At 43.4% G+C, this 20,471-nt stretch overlaps 1 protein-coding gene across 1 annotated transcript in view; it reads left to right on the top strand.

Moving 5' to 3' along the window:
- SPTBN5 (spectrin beta, non-erythrocytic 5) overlaps positions 1-20,471 on the top strand; it is a 1,776,766-nt gene that overhangs the window by 222,468 nt on the left and 1,533,827 nt on the right. The window contains exons 14-15 of the mRNA XM_085627084.1: positions 3,780-3,916; positions 7,317-7,529. Coding sequence (XP_085483210.1) covers positions 3,780-3,916; positions 7,317-7,529 — 350 coding nt within the window. The remainder of the gene's footprint in view (positions 1-3,779; positions 3,917-7,316; positions 7,530-20,471) is intronic.

The raw sequence follows: 20,471 nt of genomic DNA, 5'->3' as shown, positions 1-20,471 counted from the left end.
CTACGCTCTTTTTTGCGCTCTTCTTTTTGGACCATCTTTCTTCCCACTTATCAAGCATGCTCCATGTGCGTATCCCTATATCAATTCTCGAATGTGAGCTTTCAGCCCTATTACTCTTTTCTCTTCCAATTCTTGGTCACTGTACTGCAATCTGTGATTTCCCTGTAGCATCTTTGTTTTGGACAGATCCACCTCGTATCTTTTTGCCAAATCTGTTAGTTTCTCATGTGAGGACCTTGCCTTGCGAGTTACATCCTTTGCTACAAACAGCAACTCATCAGGTTCATACAGTTCCCCCTTTTCCAAAGGCAAGTTCCCATTAATTATCTCCCCTACCTGAGCTTTCAACCTTACCACGTCCAACATTTTCGCCCTTATAGAAACCTTCAGGGTCCCTCGACTAGATGCAACACTCTTTTCTTCACTCTCACTGCTCTGACCTCCACCTCGATTCCCTTCTGCTATATCCCTGAGGGCTTGCTGATTTCCAGAATTTCCCCGATCACCGTCTCCTATCATCCTGTCATTCTGAGTCCTCACTGGTGGTTCCCACATAGCTCAGATTTTGAATCGGCCAAAGACCTTGGTCTCGCCGTCCTTATATCCACCTATCCCCTCGAGGACTCTGCAGTGGCTGGCAATAGCGTACTCGTTTCTATAGGTCTTGGTAGGTGAACGGTTCCACTCACCGTGCCATTCCCTCCAGAGCCAGTTCCCTCTCCCACTGCTGACTGTGCCAAACCTCCATTTCCTGCTTGATCTGTATCATATACCGACACTATGGGACCAATGGTAACCGGCACTGTAAGAGCATACGGCAACCTTCTAACACCTGTAACCCCATTATCTTCGGTACCTGCTGGAGTCTGCATTCCCGTTCCTTCTGTTCCTGTGGAGATTCTCCCAACTACTCTTGCATTAGGTTGAGTCTGTGATTCTCCAATCCCCTCTAGCTGCACTGCCTTTCCCTCTTCTGAGTCTGGATTATATGGAGGTGGTCTCTCTGATGGTAAACTTTCTAACAAGCTGTCATCTGTGTCACTATCGTCTTCCTCAACACTCTTCTTCTGGGCGTCTCCCACCTTCACCGTCAGAGGGAATAGCCTATCCCCCTCAATGGTTTCCACTCTCCACCTCTTTTCCAATGCATCCCATCCCGCATCTTGAAATGCCCTGATCGACTCTTCACCCTTTCCTGACTTTGTTCTCCCTTTCTGTCATGGGCTGCCCTAATCCATGCATGTAGCGCCTCAAACTGTGTTGGTCTAGGTAGAGGCCGCAATGAAGACATCACTGTTTTCAATTGGTACAACACTTCCAACCTGAAAGTACCATAACTTGGAAAAGTCAATTCTTCCTATCCTTCAGTCAATTTATGCCAATTCTTGTGCCAAAGTATAGAATGCAACCCCACATTCATAGCCATGTAATGAGCTGGGGTATCCTCAGGCGAAGCTTCCTCTCCTCCTCGAGTAACCACCCCTCTATCTCCTCCGTACATATCTCGTAAAACCTTAAAACATTTCATGATCAAATCAACTTTTATTTGTGGATTTTCTTTGCTCTACTTCCTGATGACAATCCGCCAATCCCAGCGCGGCTTCACACCAACCGACCTATCGCAGCGCGGCCCTCTCTGATGTCACTCTTTCTCCCCTTGCAGCAGTTCCGCTCTTTTACAGTTTTGTCTCTCGCACACTCTCACACGTCTCTTGCATACAATGAAATAACTGTTTGTCCGCGAAACGACCGAACAGTCACTTCTCTGACTGTTTGTCCACCAACTGACCAGACGGTCTCTCACAATTGTCGACCTCAACTCTGGCAACCGTCTGTCCGCGAAACGACCGGACAGCTGCCTCAGACTATCTGCCCGCGAACGGCTGGACAGTCGTGTACATAATCGATATGATCCAAACACTCGATGTTCTACATACAGCAACCCATGACCTACGTCGGATATCCACGCACTCACACAGGCGTTTCCCTATCACCAGTGGGTCAGTCATCGACGTCTCATGACTCCCACAATCTCTCGTCGGACAATTTCAACTCTGGGTGTCTTCTACGCCACAAACTTATCCCGGAATATCAAAATCAAATCTCATAGACAGCACGTGTTCGGCCCGAAACCACAGTCACTCAACTCTCATTCCAACTCCGCAAGACATCACACAATCAAAACAACACAGCAATCTAACAGACACACAACCCTGTTCATACTCACTCTCCCATGAACTGCTGCTTCGCCACACCGTCACTCTCCATCAGTTTCCATCCGTCGTCCTCCGCTCACGATCCGCCAGACAACCATCACCTTGTACTCCATGGGCATGGGGCTCAATGACTACCTTTCTCTACGTCTCCCCCTACTCCAGAGATAACCATCCTACTCTGCTACCAACTGATTGCGCCGGATTCTTATCTCATCTTATCTTATCTTACCGCTCTTAAGAATCCTTGGTCGACTGGATCTTTTTATCTGCTAAGAAGTGTAAAGGGGAGAAAAACAATAATTTCTATCAACAATTTAAACCAATCCAATTTAGACCCGAAAAAGACCACTGACTCTGATATCCCTACTTAGCATTTTCCCCGGCAAGATCAAGAAAAGGTGTAAGCTTGTGAAGACTTCCTAAGAAGTACACTCACGTTAATGGGTCAGTAGCGGAAGCTAAGTCTCCCTTCTAACTATCGATCCCTTCTCTTACCCTCCTAACAGCTCTCTGCTCGCATCTGCCCTCATCTGACAATCCTCCCTCGGGGCACTTTCCCCAATACAAAATGCACAACATGGAGGACACGCCTCCGTAACACCTCTTCTGGCTAAACACCGCTTGAAGATAAATTTCCATTAAACTTGTATCTCGTCCAGCAGCGGTTGGAGTGTTCTTGAGTCCCAGGCTCTTTCAGCGTAGAAAGTATCATCCTCCAATCATTAGCATTCCTGGAGACTCTTGTAACCATTCTCCTCCATACCTAACTCCTAAAACAAAAGGGTTAGTCTTAGCTAACGAGGACAGTGTCCTTGCACCTGCAACAGAAGCTTGAGAACTGCACATCCTTACGCACACAATTTTCGCTGACTACCTCTAAATGAGAGCTTTTCCAGGGGAAGTACACTTCGGCCTACACAATTCAGCTAACATAAGAAATACGAATAGGCTTTCTATAGCAAAACGAGAACATTCATTTAGGCCTTTACACATCAAGAGTTACACGCATTAATAAATTGCATTTATAAGCATTACATTTCTTCACTTTAAGGCACAATTGGTCATCTCTACACGTGCAGGCTTTATGATGCACGTTTAAATCTAATGCATTACATTACATATGAATTAGGCACTTTGTATGTAGAGAAGTAGAGATGTTCCCGATTCGCGATACCAGTTTGTAGGGTAGAAAATGAGCATGGTGGCTATATAAGTTACACAAGATTGAAGTTTTTCCTGCTTTTATTCCATCACACAGATTTCTGGACCATTAATACATTTAGAACCTTGGCCATTGACCCTCCTGGTCTGACAATACATGCAGGCAATCCAAAAGAAAGTAGAATTTGATTCTGACAAAATTAGTTTGTATAGGGTCATTCAGACATATGTCAAAATAGAGGTCAGTTTTTAGGATAAGTTAGACATGTCGACCAGCTGGCTCATTGCATATTCTGCAGATCAATAATGCCAAATGCCAAATGAAAAGGCAAGTTTTTGATCACTTTTTTCAATGATGTGCAATTCTAGACTCGATCCTCTAGCATCTTTTGTTTGATGCAGGTAATGACTTCACATTGAATCGAGGAGATGTCCTGGAGCTGGTGGATGGATCCAATCCAGACAAGTGGCTACTGAAAGACTCCACAGGAAGGCAACTGGCTGTGCCGACATCCTACCTCACTGAGATCGAGCCAAAGGTATGGTTGACTCTTTTTGTTGCCTCCTTTGCCAAGTCCCAAAGGACACTAGAAGTGCAGTGCTGCATGACGATCACCACACTTCTTTTTTTGTTTAAACACATCCTATTAGTTTTATAATCATCATATGGGATCCAGTACAGTTCACTCATTCAACCGATTGTACATTCAGTATCTGAACAGATTTTTTTGTCTCCTGTTGGTGTTATCCACTTATATCATGCAAAGTAGTCCCTTATCCTATTAATCCTTCCCAACCTCCCTCCCCTCATTGCCAGCCTTTTCCATACGCTAATGATTAATATATTGATATTCTGATATCAAGTTGTATTGTTGTCCTATCTGTGCTATCTATCACCCTATTGCTGTATTCGACCACCTAACTTCCTTATTCAGATTAAAAGATTTGGAATAGCCAACATATCATGTCTGTGAAGATGACAATTCCACTGCCTCCATTGGAGCAAGTGTTTCAGCAGATGTAAGGCTGCTACGCTGCATTGTTCTTCGGGGGTAGTTAATCTAGGTAGCATTAACAGCAGCGTTGTTTTGATTAGGGGTTGAATTTCTCACAGCCTTTCAAAGTCCATGTGTATCTATGACAGATGCATGCATGTGCACTGTTGTGCAGTATGTTCTTGTCACAGTTAGAGCTGCAGCAGCTGTGATGACTTCATCGGAATGTTGGCGCCTTTGATGAGGTGGTAGAGAGCTAGGTGGACTTCTGAAATGAAGGGAAATGAGCTTGGAGCCATGAGCTGATCAGAAAAGGGGTGGAGGTCAGGAGCCACAGTCTGATGCATGGATCCCTGATAGAAAGCTTCATACATGTAGCCCCTGCTGTAGTGGAGTGAGACCCATTTCCTGTTTGTTTACTGTTCAATATATTAGAATAATATTGGGTTTCTCATGCGGATCACAAGTCACATTTTAGGTAGAGCCAACGCCAGCATAGCCCTGCAGGGGGTGACCAGATAAAAGGAGATAGGCTACTGCATTCAGTTAATATCTGATATAGTTTCTTCACAAACATTGATGAAATTCATGTGTTCTCTTGTGTATCACTTTTTGCCTCAATGCAGAAATAAAGGCTACTAAACTACTTCTCGTGCAAGATGCATTCAAAGGATTTTGCTTATGTCATTTCCCCAATGTCATTGGTGTAAAAGAAGTGACTTCACACGCTCTTTGAACCTTTGTTGACGTCAAAGGAAGGGATATCTCATGACTTTTGACTCGAAACTCTTCTCGAGAAATTACATTGGGCAGTCATAGATCCTGATGTAATCACAGAAACTAGATACAAAGATCTTGCAATAAGAACATTCTAAAGAACATCCTGTTCTATCAGAAGTAGTTACAAGTCAATCGTAGTAGTGATAAGTGGAAGCATATGATCACATAGGGTCTCAAATGCAACCCCTCGGTAAATCCAATGTATTCCCTATCTGGGAAGGGCAGTGCTCAAATACTCCATAGGTGGTTCAATTAAAACTTGGACGATGTAATAAACCCCTGGTGGCCGCTAAATTACTCCTGTGATGGACTGTGACTATTAGAAGGTTACATTTTGAATCAAGGCTGAAATGTTCTTTTTATAACTTTGTACAAAGCACCACATTCTCTTCTTAGCACGCACTTCTGCAAACACCTGTGAGAAAAGTGAGAGCCCTGGGGATCTGGCAGCCTTACTATCAGGGCAGATTCTACATGTTCCATTGTGCATTGTGCAGGAAAGTATGAAACTGGGTCCTAGCAATACAATTCTTGTTTGCACCTTCTTCTTGGGATGCTACTAGTAATAGAACTTGGAAAGTAGAGTACTAAGCTCTCAGACAAAAGAACATATAATACCAACATGCCTAGTGCATGGTTTGGGGACTCTTCTTATTTTGTGCATGCTATCTCCAGAGTTTTGGTACAGAAACCATGATATAATCCCATAGAATACTGACACATACTGAACAGAATTCGATTAAAAATCCAAGGGCTCATTTAGAGCCTGGTCGGAGACCCACCGACCCGTCAGGTCAACAGAGACTATGGTCTCCCCTCCCCGGGTGGAGGACCATCCGCCATATATAGAGATGCCTGGCAGGCAGGCTGGGATCTCTGTGCGTTCAGCCATTTGATCTTTTTGTGCCGTGCCTTGATCTAAATAAGTGTCAATCTGTTTCACAGTATAGGGACTTTCATTGCCTGCACTGGTTCTACAAAATTAAGGCCCAGATTTACTAATAATTCATGCAACGCAGTGCAGCAACGCAGCTATGCTGCGTTGCGTGAAAGAGAGAGCAGAACTGGCCACATATACTAAGAGATGGCGCAGTTCTGCTCTCTCGAAGCACAGACACACTTCTCGCTTCCTTAGATGCAATACTGGCACCCTTGCATTACAACGCACGGAATATATACGTTTACTACGCATGCGTTTAGTTTGCATGCCATTACAATGCGGTTGTCACAACGACTGCGTTCTTACAACGCGAACCATTACATCGCAAGTCGTTACAACAACTAGCTGTAGGGGGGCGCACTGGACTTAGGAATAACATTATTTACTATTCCTACTCCAGTTTGTGCAACAGCAGGGAAGGTGTTGGATTGTAAAGCCAACACCATCGCCCCCCTACAGCAAGTCGTTGTAAAGACTTGCGATGTAATGGTTTGCGTTGTAACAACGTGGTCGTTGTAACGACTGCTTTGTAATGGCACGCAAACTAAATCATGCGTTGTAAATGCTGCTATCGCAACGCAAGGGGTGCCTGCATTGTGGTCAGAATAGTGTTTGTGCATGAAGGGATACCTTCCCACACAAAAACTATTCTTAGAGGCTTGTTCCTCTCTGTATGTGTTCTGTAGAACATAGCACACTTACAAAGAGGAAATAACGAGTAAAAATAAAGATATTTCTCCTCATTATGCCAGCTTTGGCTAGGTGCACCGTTCTTTCACAAACCTGTGTTTACAGGCTTTAGTAAATTTGGGTTTGCGTCAGAATACATGGGTGGATGCACTGGGATGTTCATGTTCCACCCTTGTAACGCCTCCCCGATGCAGGGCAACGGAATTTGCATTACTGTGTTATTTACAGAGCCACGCAAAGCCATGCAAATCAGGCTTTGTGTGGCTTAGTAAATACTAAAATATGTTTTGTGTCAGGCTGCGCCAAAAAAGTGACGCAACCCCAAAGTAAAATCTTAGGTAATCTGGACCGACAATGGAGTAAAATTTTAGGATATTAGTACAACGACTTTTATAGTAGTATTCTATGTGGAAAAATACTTTTTGCATGATAGCAGTCCTAAATATAACAAACCTTGCATGCAGCAGTACACATAAGAAAAAAATTACCTTAAAGTTCAAAATTGTTCAACGTTTCTGTTTGTGATTTGAAAAGGTGGTTCAAGTGACTGTGGCACGTGTGGCAACCCAGAGAAATCCAGCATCAGGAATGAGACTTTCACCAGAAAAACATGTGAAGGCTCCAAATAGCAGCGAGAGTCACTCTTCAGCTCTGTCTACCCATGACCAGCACTTCGACCCGGACAACATCTGGAAAACACAAAACAAGATCGATGCATCTTATCGGGATCTGCAGGCAATTGCCGAGGTATCTTCATTCATTTTTATAAAGTTTTTGTGGTACAGAGAGAACAGTTCTCTTCATCACTCGTGTGCAGTTGTTGTTTTGTTTTAAAAAAAATTTAAAGAACCTCAAGAAGAATGTATTTTTTTAGTTTTAAAAACATTGTTTCACTGCGAGTTGGTAGTGGTCCATGAGACCACTACCTTGCAAATCAGTTACAACCCAAATTAGGAAGTTTAAGCACCAGAATTAAAGGCGCAAACATTGGTACATAATGGCATGAATCGTAAGTCAACAAATTCTGATTCCTATTTCATTTCTAAACTAAATTACAGATTCTGAAACAATCTTCTGAATGTGAGAATGTGTTTAGTAAAGACAAAAATGTTTCTTAATAGTCGCAAATCCCGACTTAGTGAATTTTCCATTTTTAATTTATTTTTTAATTCGATATTGCATTTGGTACACATTAGTCACAATAATAATCAGGTTTTTTTTCTACTTTGTATTTTTATAAGTTGGTTGTGTGCCAGATTCGAGATTTTTCAGGTTGCATTTGTCAGACTGTTTATCCAACATGGGGGCATATCAACAAGGGTTTTATCTCTGCTTTTTTGGCTTTAAAAACCAAAAAAGCAGAGATAAAACTAGCACCCTATCAACAACAGGGTTCTAACACGCAAATTTGCTTGTTAGCACCCTTTTACTCTACGCTTCCCCTTGCATCTCTAATGAGATGCAAAGGGGGCGTTCCAGAGTAAAATAATAGGGGAAATGTCGCTAAGCGACATTTCTCCTATTATCAAGAATATCGCTAACCCTGTTAGAGACAAAAAAAGCAGCGCTAACCGTGGTTAACGCTGCTTTTTTACATCTGCTAATTTTCAGACTTAGCCATGATATCCTATGGAAGGAGGATATCATGGCTAAATTTGCCTGTCCCTATCAACAAGGTAACGTGAGATTATCGCTGGGTTTCCAGCGATAATCTCACGTTAGCCTGTTAGCGTGAGGATTTTTATCGCTATTGAGATAAGCGTTGCTAATAGCACGCTATCTCAGCGATAAAAATTCACGCTAGCCGGCGATAATTATCCTCACGCTAAGAGTGCTGAGCGATAATTATCGCCGGGTGTTGTTGATATGCCCCATGGTTCTTTACTAAGTCTTAGTTGATCCTTTCCAGTGCACCTCTACTCTTCCGAGTAAAGCGCTTTGCAGCAAGAAAATGTTAAATTAAGACTCATCAAAAACAAGTTTTCTTTACTACAGTCCTCCAAATATTTGTACTGCATACACTTTACCATTCAAACTAAGGTCTTGATTGTGGGCTTGTAATCTAGTAGATGGAGAATAACAGAGGAAAATAATATGTCATACCAATCTCCCTCTGTTTTTCCCTATTACCCTGCCAGTTTTCACTGCCCTATTTCATCTGCTTTCACCAGGTAAAAACAAAATTTAGGTGAAAACAACACCAGAGTCGTAATTGTCCGAAAAATTTTGTAAGTCCCGATTCAGCATGTAACTCCTTTTATGTTATGTTATGGGGGGTGGGCGAATGTCTCCTTGGTGAGTTTATTCAAAGAGCCAGGTTGTCAGCTTCTTGCTGGAAATCAGGAAGCGATGAGGAGGCTCCAATGTGATGTGGGAGGTCATTCCTTGCTTTGGGGGAGATGTAAGCAAAAGCACAGCTTTCAAATTTGTTTTTGTTTATGTGGGGAATGTGTGCTAGTGACCGTCGGTTCTGAGTGGAGGTGCCAGGGGATTATGTGAAAGCGTACCTGACTGTTTTGGTAAGCTAGACTGATGTTGTGTACTGCTTTTTATTTGTCTGTGCCCCGTTTGAACTAGAGCATTTGTGAATGGGAGCCAGTGAAGCTCTCTGAGGTGTGGGGTGATGAGGTAAGGTGGGTTGAGTAGGAGTCTTGCTGCAACATTTTGAATGATTTGGAGTCTGTTCAGTAGCTTCTTTGTGATTTCTGCGTAGAGTGCGTTGTCATAGTCAAGTTTGCTGGTAATCACAACCTGTGTGGCGGTTTTCCTAGTATTCTCTGAGAGCCATTTAAAATCTTGGACAACATTTTTTATACCTGTAGAGAATTAGACACTTTTTTTTGCATATTGAACAGTTTCTACAGGAAATATCAGGGGTAGCTGTTCAACTATCAGTCACTGACATGTTATTAGGGATGGATACAGAAATTATATGTACACACCCAAGATATAAAATACGTTACTTAATTTTTTTAGTTACGGCTATTGCTAGGTTATGTATTGCCTCTATGTGGCTCCAAAAAGAGGCGCCAATGTTTGAGCAATGGCGTGCCAGATTTTTAAATATATTTTATCTAGAATACAGCCTCTATGCCGTGAAAGGCCTAAGCAAACAAAAGCTTGGTAAGGAAATTTGGGGGTTAGTAATAGATTATATGAGAGATTGAGAATTCTCTTCCTCTTCTGTAATATGGTTTGGGTGTATGGCCTCTCTTAATTAATTAATGTACTAGTTGTTGCACTGCTCTATGATGTTGCTCTATTTCATCTGTTCTTCTGCTGTTTATTCTTTATTAAATGTATATCAATGTATACTGTATACTGTAATAATCAAATGCTGATAATTCATTTATTTTTTGAGTGTATCTATTTTTGTATAAAATAATTTGTATACCATGAACTGAATAATAAAAATAATAAAAAAAAAAAATCTTGCACAACATCTTTAGGGTGTTGAAGCAGTTGAAGTTAGCGTTCACCTGTCATGTCGAATTTGTCAACCAGGATGATTCCTAAATATCTGGGATGGGTGGTGGGTGTAGGTGTGGGGGCGAGATCTGATAGCCACCAAGTAAAGTCCCAAGAAGAGGTATTATCCAAAGATTGCCACTTTAGTTTTGTGTGTGTTGATTTTGAGGCAGTTGGATCTCATCTAACTGGCTACTGGAGTCATGCAGTAGGAAAAGTTGTTTTTTGTTGTGGGAATCTGTGTCGAAGTATTAGTTGGGTGTCATCTCCGTAGAAAAGATGGCGATGACGATGTGGTGCAACCTAGCTCCTTACATCGACCAACTTCCTGATGAAGGTAAATCAGATGCCAAGATGTTCCTCCAAGAAGGTGAGAGGGCTTCCTCTGAGGTTATAGAGTGCACAATGGATATTGCTACAACAGCTTTTAGGTCTCTGGCAGGAGCGGCAGTCTTACACCGACATGGTTGGCTCAGAGCGACATCTTTTCAGCCTGAGGTCCATAATAAGATTTTAGATCTGCCCTTTGATGGAGAGGCCCTTTTTGGGAAACATATCGATGAGGCTCTCCAGGATATAAACAAGGGCATTGACACGGCAAAGTCATTGGAGATTCCTCAGTACCGTAAGGTACCTTTTTGAGCGGTTCAAGGAAGAGGTCTGCCCTCATATAGAGGTGAATACCAACAATACAGATATCCCTCTTACACCTCCTCTACACAACCCTATTGGCTGCAATACACTCAGCGACAATCTCAATCTACAACTTATTCCAGATCGATACTCGGAGGGAGAGCAGGGCAATAGGGGAGGTATTCCTCACGTCCCCAATGACAACTTTCATGCTCCGCCTCTTTTTCCCTCCCACGCTCAGGCGCCCGTGGGGAAAAAATCTCCTGATACATCCAGAATTGGCGAAAAATAACGGATCAGTGGGTGCTCAACATTATTCAGTTTGGCCATATGTTAGAGTTTATTCAACATCCACTCTACCTCGCTTCCAAGTGACAAAGCATCTACACATTCTGCGCCTAGAAGCCAGGTTGATGCTCCAAACAAAGGCAATAGAACCAGTTCCGGCATCCCAGAGAAGGAAAGAGTTCTACTCCAGTTTCTTTTTGGTACAGATGGCTTTCAAAGAGTGGTGATCTATCCTAGACTTGAGGACTCTTAACACCTACCTCAAGAAAAAGTCCTTCTGCGTGGTCTCTTTGCAAGACATATTACTGCTTCTAAACTCAGGAGATTTCATGACCACTCTAGAACTACAGGACGCTTACTTCCATGTTCCCATTCATCCATCGCATATCACTGTAGCCAGGAGCCACTACCAATTCAGTGCCCTGCCATTCGGCCTAAGATTGGCACCAAGGATATTTACAAAGTGTCTAGCCCTGGTGGCAGCTTTCCTCAGAAGACAGCATCACCAGTTGTTTTCTTAATTGGACGATTGACTAATCAAAGCACCGTCTATTTCGCCAGCCCAGGTGTCCACGGCGGCATGCACAAGTCTGTTCAAAAGTCTAGGCCTTACCTTAAACAAGGAGAAATCAAGCCTAAAACCATCCAAAAGCATTGCCTTTCTGGGAGCTATATTGGACATGACTCTGAACAAAGCCTTGCCATCGCTCGAAAGACAAACCAAACTGATATCTATGGCTCAACTCTTCCTAAGAAAAAAGTCACTTTCAGTACACCGTTACAAGTCTCTCCTAGGGTAAATGTCATCATGCATCTCCCTCGTTCCCTTCCGCCGCCTGAGGATGCATCCTCTTCAGGAACAACTAGACTTACAATGCCATCAAGTGGTCTGTTCTTTCGAGGATATCATCAAAGTAACTCCAACTATGGTTCAAGCCATCTCTTGGTGGACCCAGCAGAAAAAACATTTCAAAAGTCTTTTCTGGCATCTCCAGCTCTGCAAATAATAACCACGGATACATCTCTAGAAGGATGGGGAGCGTTCCTGCAAGACCTTCAAATCAGTGGCCATTGGCAGCAACAACATCGCCTTCTCCACATCAATTTGCTGGAACTAAGAGCAATTCATTTAGCCCTGCAAGCATTCCTACCAAGGATATGGAACTCATTGGTTCTCATCAGGTCGGAAAATACAACAGCAATGCGCAAGCAAGGGGGCACAAGATCTTCTCTGTTGTCGCTGGAAGCTCAATGTATTTGGAAGTAGGCGATCCAGAATGGAGTTTCACTAAGAGCAGAACACCTTCCGGGGACACTCAAAGCGACAGTGGATACACTCAGCAGGCTCAAGTATGCATGCCATGAATAGGAACTGTACCAGGAAAGACTTGACAACATCTTTCGACACTGGGGAAAACGCATCTTTGCCTATGCTTTTCTTCCCATTCCCCTCCTGCCATGGTTTCTTATGAAGATGAAGGCAGAGCCCTGCAGGATGATCCTCATAGCCCCATCTTGGCCACACCAGTATTGATACACAGAACTTCTTCTCTTGGAGAGGCAGACGATTCTGTTGGATCCTATATCATCGCTATTGACGATGTCCCAGGGTCAGGTACTGCATCCGGATCCCAAACCGCTTCGATTAGCGGCATGGCTCCTAAACACAGAGAGTTCGATCATCTGAACCTTTCCACTGAATGTAAGGATATTCTTTCTCATGCCCGGGTGCAGAGCACTAACAAAACACATTGAATGAAATGGAAGAGGTTTTGTCTCTGGTGCCAGGAATCGGACGTTCATCCTTTCTCCTCTTCGGCTCATGAGATTCTTCCTTACATCTTTTCATTGGCAAAATCTGGTCTAGCTCACACATCTATTAACCTGTTCAGGCCCTTCTTTATGGTCAGTGAGAAACCTCAAACAATTCATGAAGGGACTTTTTAGGGTTTATCCACCTGTCAAGCCTTCCCCACCACTCTAGCACCTTAACGTGGTCCTGTCTCAACTCATTAAACATCCCTTCAAATCTATCCATAAGGCGTAGATGAAATTTCTGTCATGGAAAGTGGTAATGCTACGTACCAGCCCCAAGTTCATCACTAAGGTTTCTTCGGACTTTCATTTGAATGAATCACTGGTTCTAAAAACTTTTTTCCCGCAACCTACAACACCAGCAGAGAGAGCTCTTCATTATCTTGATATTCAGCGCTGTCTAAAATTCTATCTCCAGAGGACTAAAACCTTCCAAAAATCACCCCAACTCTGTGGTCTATAGTGCCCCTCGTAAAGGCTGTCCTCTCTCCAAACGGGGCATTGCACATTGGATTTCTAGGGCCATCCAGTACTGTCATTGGGCCGCAGGAAAGCCCCTCCAGGGGAGGGTCCGTGCACATTCTACCAAAATGGTCTATTCTTCGATCGCCTTGTTTGCCAGCATAACTATCTAGGAGATCTGCAGAGCGGCAACCTGGAATAGTATCCACACCTTTACCAGGCACTACTGCTTGGACTCCTCGGGTTGCGGTGTCACTGTAGTGGGCCAGGCGGTACTGAGGAACCTGTTTCAACGACGGTGGGCTTTCTTTTTCACCCCTCTTTCCTTTACTTTCTAAAGACCTCGCACATTTTCTTTTTCTTACTCTATTCTTTCTTTTTTCATTACCATTAAACGGGTATATTGACATATATATATATATATATATATATATATATATATATATATATATATATATATGTATATATATATATATATATATATATATGTATATATATATATATATATATATATATATATATACATATCCAATCGCAACAGGTTACCCTAAATGGAAGAGCCACCACAGGTAGTTGTTATTCCAATATTTTAATCACGAAGGCTGCAAACAAGGTGAAGAAAAAACGGCATCAAATCTTGCTGCCAGACGCGTTTCAAGTCTTTTAGACCCTTAATCATTGGCATCCCATGTATCACACACCGGCAAATATGCGTTAAGTGGGCGCGCACTGGCGTAAAGTAACTTAGCATTTAAAAAACCGCACAAATTCACTGAAAAAACCATAGGTTTCACACATGTTATAGTTAGCGGAAATTTTACTGATAAAAAACCAATGAAATTCCCCCGTTATAGTTAGTGCAGGCAACTATAACTCACGCGACCGCAATCTTCTGCTGATGACATATGTGTCTTTATGAAAAAAAAATATTTGTAATATATGTATAGCTAAAAATGTATGGAAGAAGACATGGGCAAATAAGTGTCTAAATACAGTATTAGCATCAGCAGAGGATTGCGGTCGCGTGAGTTATAGTTGCCTGCACTAACTATAACGGGGGAATTTCATTGGTTTTTTATCAGTAAAATTTCCGCTAACTATAACATGTGTGAAACCTATGGTTTTTTGCAGTGAATTTGCAAGGTTTTTTAAATGCTAATTCCTAACTATAACGTGTGTGAAACCTATGGTTTTTTCAGTGAATATATATATACATATACATTGTTAGATACATTGTTAAGTTTGAGTTATGTACTTTCTCCTATTGCAGTTTAAAAAATTGCCTTCCTTTTTTACGTTTCGTTTTGTATTTTTTATTCAAGGACATTTACAACAAAAATGTGCTCCTAGCTGCTAGTTACTCTGATTCAAGCATGTGAATTTATCTCCGTTCCAATACTGAAGTAAGAAAATAAGTTACTTTAGTTCTCCAGTATTGGAATCTTTCATAGATTCACATGCAACCCACCTTCCTCCCCTCGAAGCTCACCTTTAAGACCTTTACGGATATGCTTATTGCACTGGTGCTGTGAAAATCTGAAGGTCTGAGGTTCTCTCATGAGTGTTCTAGAGGGTAGGTTGTTCTGATTGGCTAAATCCAGGTTTTGGCTCTTTTACAAAAAGGTATGACTATGTTACAAAACTGAAGTGGGACTAGGCCTGTTTTTCTAGTTTATGCTAACTTTGCATTGCTGTTTTGAAATACCGGGGACTCCCATCTCGATGACGGGGAATGATTCAAGCATGTGAATCTATGAAAGTTCCAATACTAGAGAACTATAGTTACAGGTAAGTAACTTATTTTCTTCTTGGCTTTCGACATGTAAGGTGGCAGGCTGACTCTTTGTGTTCTACCTGTAAGAAAGGAGCAGATCCAGTTGAGGGTGGGCCCTTGGATGCCTGTTCCATGTAGTCTTCTGATCAGGATGGAATGGGAGACTGTGTCGAAAGCTGCTGAGAGATCGAGTAGTATGAGGGCCAGTGTTTGTCCGCGGTCGAGGATCAACCTGATGTTGTCTGTTGCTGCAATGAGAGTTGTTTCATTGCTGTGGGTGGGCCAGAAACCTGATTGCTTGGTGTCTAGAAGTTGGCATATATTGAGATAGTGAGCCAGTTTTAAAGCCAGGTTCAAATTTGGAATAGCAGGCCATTCAGAATGAGGACCTTACTGGGATCATGTAAAACTTTTACTAAATGGTGTTATGTAATTTAATGTGTCCATTCTTGGTTATAATTCAAAGTTGTATGTTTCCTTTGCCATCATGTAAAGTGCTCAGACGCTCTGTGAGCATGTTTTAAGCTGCATAGCCCTACAAATAAATGATTTAAAAATAAACCTGGATTCGGTATACTTTTGTTTCTTTGGCTAGAAGTTTCTTCCACTGCCTTTCCAGCTTCTTAAAGTAGGACAGGTTGCATATGTTAATGATTCATAAACTCATCTTCAAATTGGGAATTACAGAAACCTAAGATTTCTCAATCTCTTTTTCAGATTCTCTGATTTTAGCTCAATTTCTTCTAGGAAGTCACTGCCTATCCAGAACTTAATTAAGCTTTTTTTTTAAATTAAGCTTTCTTGTGCCTTAAGGTTGCCTTCACTTAACAGCTCCTCAATAATTTATGGGTATCCATGTCATTTACCTTACCGGTGTCTCTTCTTTAGCTTTAAGGACAGCCAATTCAGCTTTGATTTTTTTGTATTTCCAATCCAGCATCTCTTCACAAGGATGAATGGTTGCATAGCAGTAAGGGAGACTGAATCAGTGGTAGGAGGGTTACAGAGTGACAGTTATAAGTGTTCTTGTAGTGCAAACCTAGCAACAAAGCAATGAAACACTGTAGAAAAGGAGAGATGCGAGGGGCCGAGGGTATCCATTGCATTGGTGGGGCAGAGAGGTTTAGAGGTGGGCACACGTAGTGTAGGGTAAAAAAAGTACCTAAGTAGCCCGTGGAAGCTCAGGCTATGAAATCTTTGCAGGTTATGAAGAATTTTCAAATGTTCAATTTTAGAATGTGGGCCCACTTCTCAGATTTACAGATGTAGTGTGCTCAACAGCGGGTGTTTTGTTCTGCTTTTGGGATCTGCAAGATGGGCTGGAGGGCGTCGCTATCGGCTAGTTAAGACACCCTAACAAGTGCCCGATGCCTGGATGCTATTATTGTAATGATGTGAGGCATGATGTTTGATCTGTCCCAGCCTCCAGGGAGCACTCCTTGAGATGTCACAACGTGTACTCCCACAAACGTGCAAAAAGACATAATATTCAAATATTGGTGCCATGACCACCAGGGCACCTTCACAGCTGCTGGTTGTGATATCATTAAGGGTGGGCGTAGTTCGCGAAGTAGCACTTCGCGAAGCTACGCAAAGTGAAGTTCGCACTACGCGAGCTACGCGTAGCACTTCGCGAACTGCGTAGTAACATGTTCGCACTGTGCAAGATGTTGTTTTCAATGATTGCACAGTGCGGACAAGCAACCGGCACTGTGCAATCATTGAAAATGGCATCTTGCACAGTGCGAGCTGTAGTTCTCTGCTGCTCGAGTAGATTTTTACTCGAGCTGCAACTTTCTCAACGCGAACTGGTAGTTTCTCATCGCGAGCGGTCGCGAGCATACGCGACCCCTCGCAATGAGAAACCTGACCTCCTCGCGTTGGGAATCTCGCCGGGAGGTTTATTTTCCATGCTCGCGATCGCGAACAAGGAAAAAGTCTCGCGGGGATGTCATTTTGCTTGCTCGCGGTCGCCAACTTGACGTTGAGGACCGCGAGCAAGCAAAAAATGACCGCAGCACTACGCAACACTACGCTACGCGTGTTCGCACTGTGCTACGTGCAGTTCGCGTAGTGCGAAGTAGCGCGAACTTCGCAAACTACGCGAGCGTAGCGTAGTGCTTCGCCCAGGCCTAGATATCATTAGACTGATGAGAAATTAAGAGCATTTTTGGCAGGGTCACTGCTTGTACCCTCGTCCTGTGGGTAGATTCTGCACATGCCTTATGTATCTCTTTGTGCTGTTGGGCTAAAGTGGCCTGCCTACCTCAAATCCTTTACCCTTTTTGCTTAGATTTATTTTCCAGCGTAGATGTTATTTCATAGGGTGTCTGGAGCATTATTGTATTTGATGGTAATTGTTTTCTTTTATCTGAGCGTGTTGTGGGATGTATGTTTTAGCCCAATCATTTGTACTTTGCAGCTCAGATGTTGTTTAAATACAATACTTCTCAAAGTATTTGCAGGCACATGCATCAAGGTAGGATTTTGCGAGTCCTTAAGTGCGATAATTAAGGAATCGCAATTAAGTACTTGCAAAAGCCTTTGCATGTAGGAATCACTGTAAAAGTAGCGATTCCTACACATTCCTTATTTGCGACTCGCAAATTGCAAGTCACAAATAAAGAATGGCTTCCCATTCATTCCTATGGGCATGAATGGGAAATGGCATGCACAATTTGCAAGTACCAATAGGTCCTCGCAAATTGTGCATGCAATTTCAGGGTGCGAGGGTGTCAAAAGGACACCCTGTTGCACGCCTGAAATTATTCTGTGCACATATGTTGCGCACACACATGCCCTAAGGGCACGTGTGTGCCCAACATGAAACTTTGAAAAATGCACATGTCCATTTTTCAAAGGTTTTGCAAATTACCATGAAGTTCAACTTCATGGTAATTTGCACACCCTATTAGTGAAATCGCAATTTTTTTTACTTTAACACATTGCATTTAAGGAATCTCAATTTGCGATTCCTTAAATGCAATCGCAATTTAAGTAATCGCAATTTAGATATTACTTAAATGGCGATTTTTGCATTTGGGATGATGCCCGTTTGCGACCGGTTTTCCTTATGATGCTTGGGCCTGTTGATCTTTTTTTGGGCTGTTATTCACTTACAACCGGAGTTTCCACTTTTGCCACAAGGTGGCAGCATTACACTACAGTCATTGCATTGAAAATTGTTCTTGCAGTCTTGGACCAGGCAAACATATGAAAGCACCATCGACATGATGTGTAGTTGGGCAGATCGCAAATAGTGAGTGCTAATTGGGCACAGACTTTTTGCGACCTGTTCAGCATTTCGCAATGCCACTGGTAAATTTTTTAGCAAACCGCTGAAACTAGAAGGGGCACCTCCTGTGGTGTCCTGTGCTCCCTTCTGCTTCATGTCTGAGCTGGTGTCTGGAATGCTGAGACAGAATGATGTAATAGAATGTTGGTGTGTGGTCTGCAGTAGAAGCTTGGAGGTAGGGACCATTGGAGGAAGGATAGAGTCCTGGCAGGTCCTATGTGCAGTGGCTGTAACCTAAGGGCCCAACATAAAACAAAGAACTTACCTCCTACACGAGTGGCTCCACACAATTGAATGAAGTCCCTGCTCTCTAACTTCAACACATCCGCATCCCCTTCACGTCTCCTCCTATTTTCGATTTGTAATGAGTTTTAAAATCTCTTTTGATAGCCGGAAAGACATTTGCGACTCACTAAAGCAGCCTTGTGCACAGCAAAATACTTTTTTTGTGGTTGCAGAGTCTGTGTTCTTGAGGTTTGCAGGCTTTGCAACCACAAAGGGCTTTGTACTTGAGAAAACAAGGTCCTCTCTAGGAAATATGTACCAAACATGCCAAACCAGGATTCCTACAGGAATTTTCAATGCAATATACCTTGGATCCAGTAGACAATGGATTGAAACAGAAATGGTTTGTGTCCTTGTGTAACGCAACTAGTGCTCATGTAAAGCGCTCCAATACCTTTGGGTCGAGTTGGCGCTATAGAAATCTGCACGACAAAAAAAAAAAAGTGGTGAAGGTGGACTATTAATGTCCAACAACGGGTTGCAATTAAGGCCATTTCAATTTTTGGCAAAAGACACACAATCGATGGACTGAATGCAGAACGAATCAAAACATTCACCCCCAGTCAAGAGATCTGGGTTAATCCATCATTCTTTTGCTCACCATGCCACCCCAGTTTAGACCTGGCCATATACAAAACAGTCTTGATCCTGTGCCTCATGGGAACAGTCCATCCCGAACTGCCAAGCCAGGTCCTCCCTGGACCGGAAACAAGCATCCTAGGACCAGTTTCGGGGTTTCACCCCTCTTCTGCCAGGATAGCTTGATTCCAGTGGCACAGTGAGCCCAGGACCCACGTCTGGGCATACCTGACGCACTTAGGGCGAGAAAGCAAACAAGCATTTGCAATGCAATAGGTCTCGCATTTATAAGAGTTTGAGCTATTGGCATTGCAAAATTACAATGCCTTTTATTTATGTTTTGGTTTTAAAACAAATAAAAGGCATTGTCATTTACAATGTCAGTAGCATAAACTCGCATAAAAGCAGTGTGTGGAGTGCAGCAGTGTGTGGAGTGCAGCAGTGTGTGGAGTACAGCAGTGTGCGGAGTACAGCAGTGTGCGGCGTGCAGCAGTGTTTCGTGTAGCAGTGTGAGGCATGCAGCACTGTGGCGTGCAGCGGCGTGCAGCAGTGTGCGGCGTGCAGCAGTGTCGTGCAGCATGCAGCAGTGTCGTGCAGCGTGCAGAAGTGTCGTGCAGCGTGCAGCAGTGTCGTGCAGCGCGCAGCAGTGTCGTGCAGCGCGCAGCAGTGTCGTGCAGCGCGCAGCAGTGTCATGCAGCATGCAGCAGTGTCGTGCAGCAGTGTCGTGCAGCAGTGTCGTGCAGCAGTGTCGTGCAGCAGTGTCGTGCAGGAGTGTGCGGCGTGCAGGAGTGTGCGGCGTGCAGGAGTGTGCGGCGTGCAGGAGTGTGCGGCGTGCAGGAGTGTGCGGCGTGCAGCAGTGTGCGGCGTGCAGCAGTGTGAGGCGTGCAGCAGTGTGAGGCGTGCAGCAGTGTGAGGCGTGCAGCAGTGTCGTGCAACATGCAGCAGTGAGTAATGCAGCAGTGTGCAGCAGTGTGTGCCATGCAGCAGTGTGAGGCGTGCAGGAGTGTGAGGCGTGCAGGAGTGTGAGGCGTGCAGGAGTGTGAGGCGTGCAGCAGCGTGAGGCGTGCAGCAGTGTGAGGCGTGCAGCAGT

The sequence above is a fragment of the Triturus cristatus genome, chromosome 9 (genome assembly GCF_964204655.1).
Source record: "Triturus cristatus chromosome 9, aTriCri1.1, whole genome shotgun sequence".
Taxonomy (NCBI): Eukaryota; Metazoa; Chordata; class Amphibia; order Caudata; family Salamandridae; genus Triturus; species Triturus cristatus.
The sequence above is the reverse complement of the archived record's forward strand: the minus strand, read 5'-3'. Positions and strand labels throughout refer to the sequence as shown.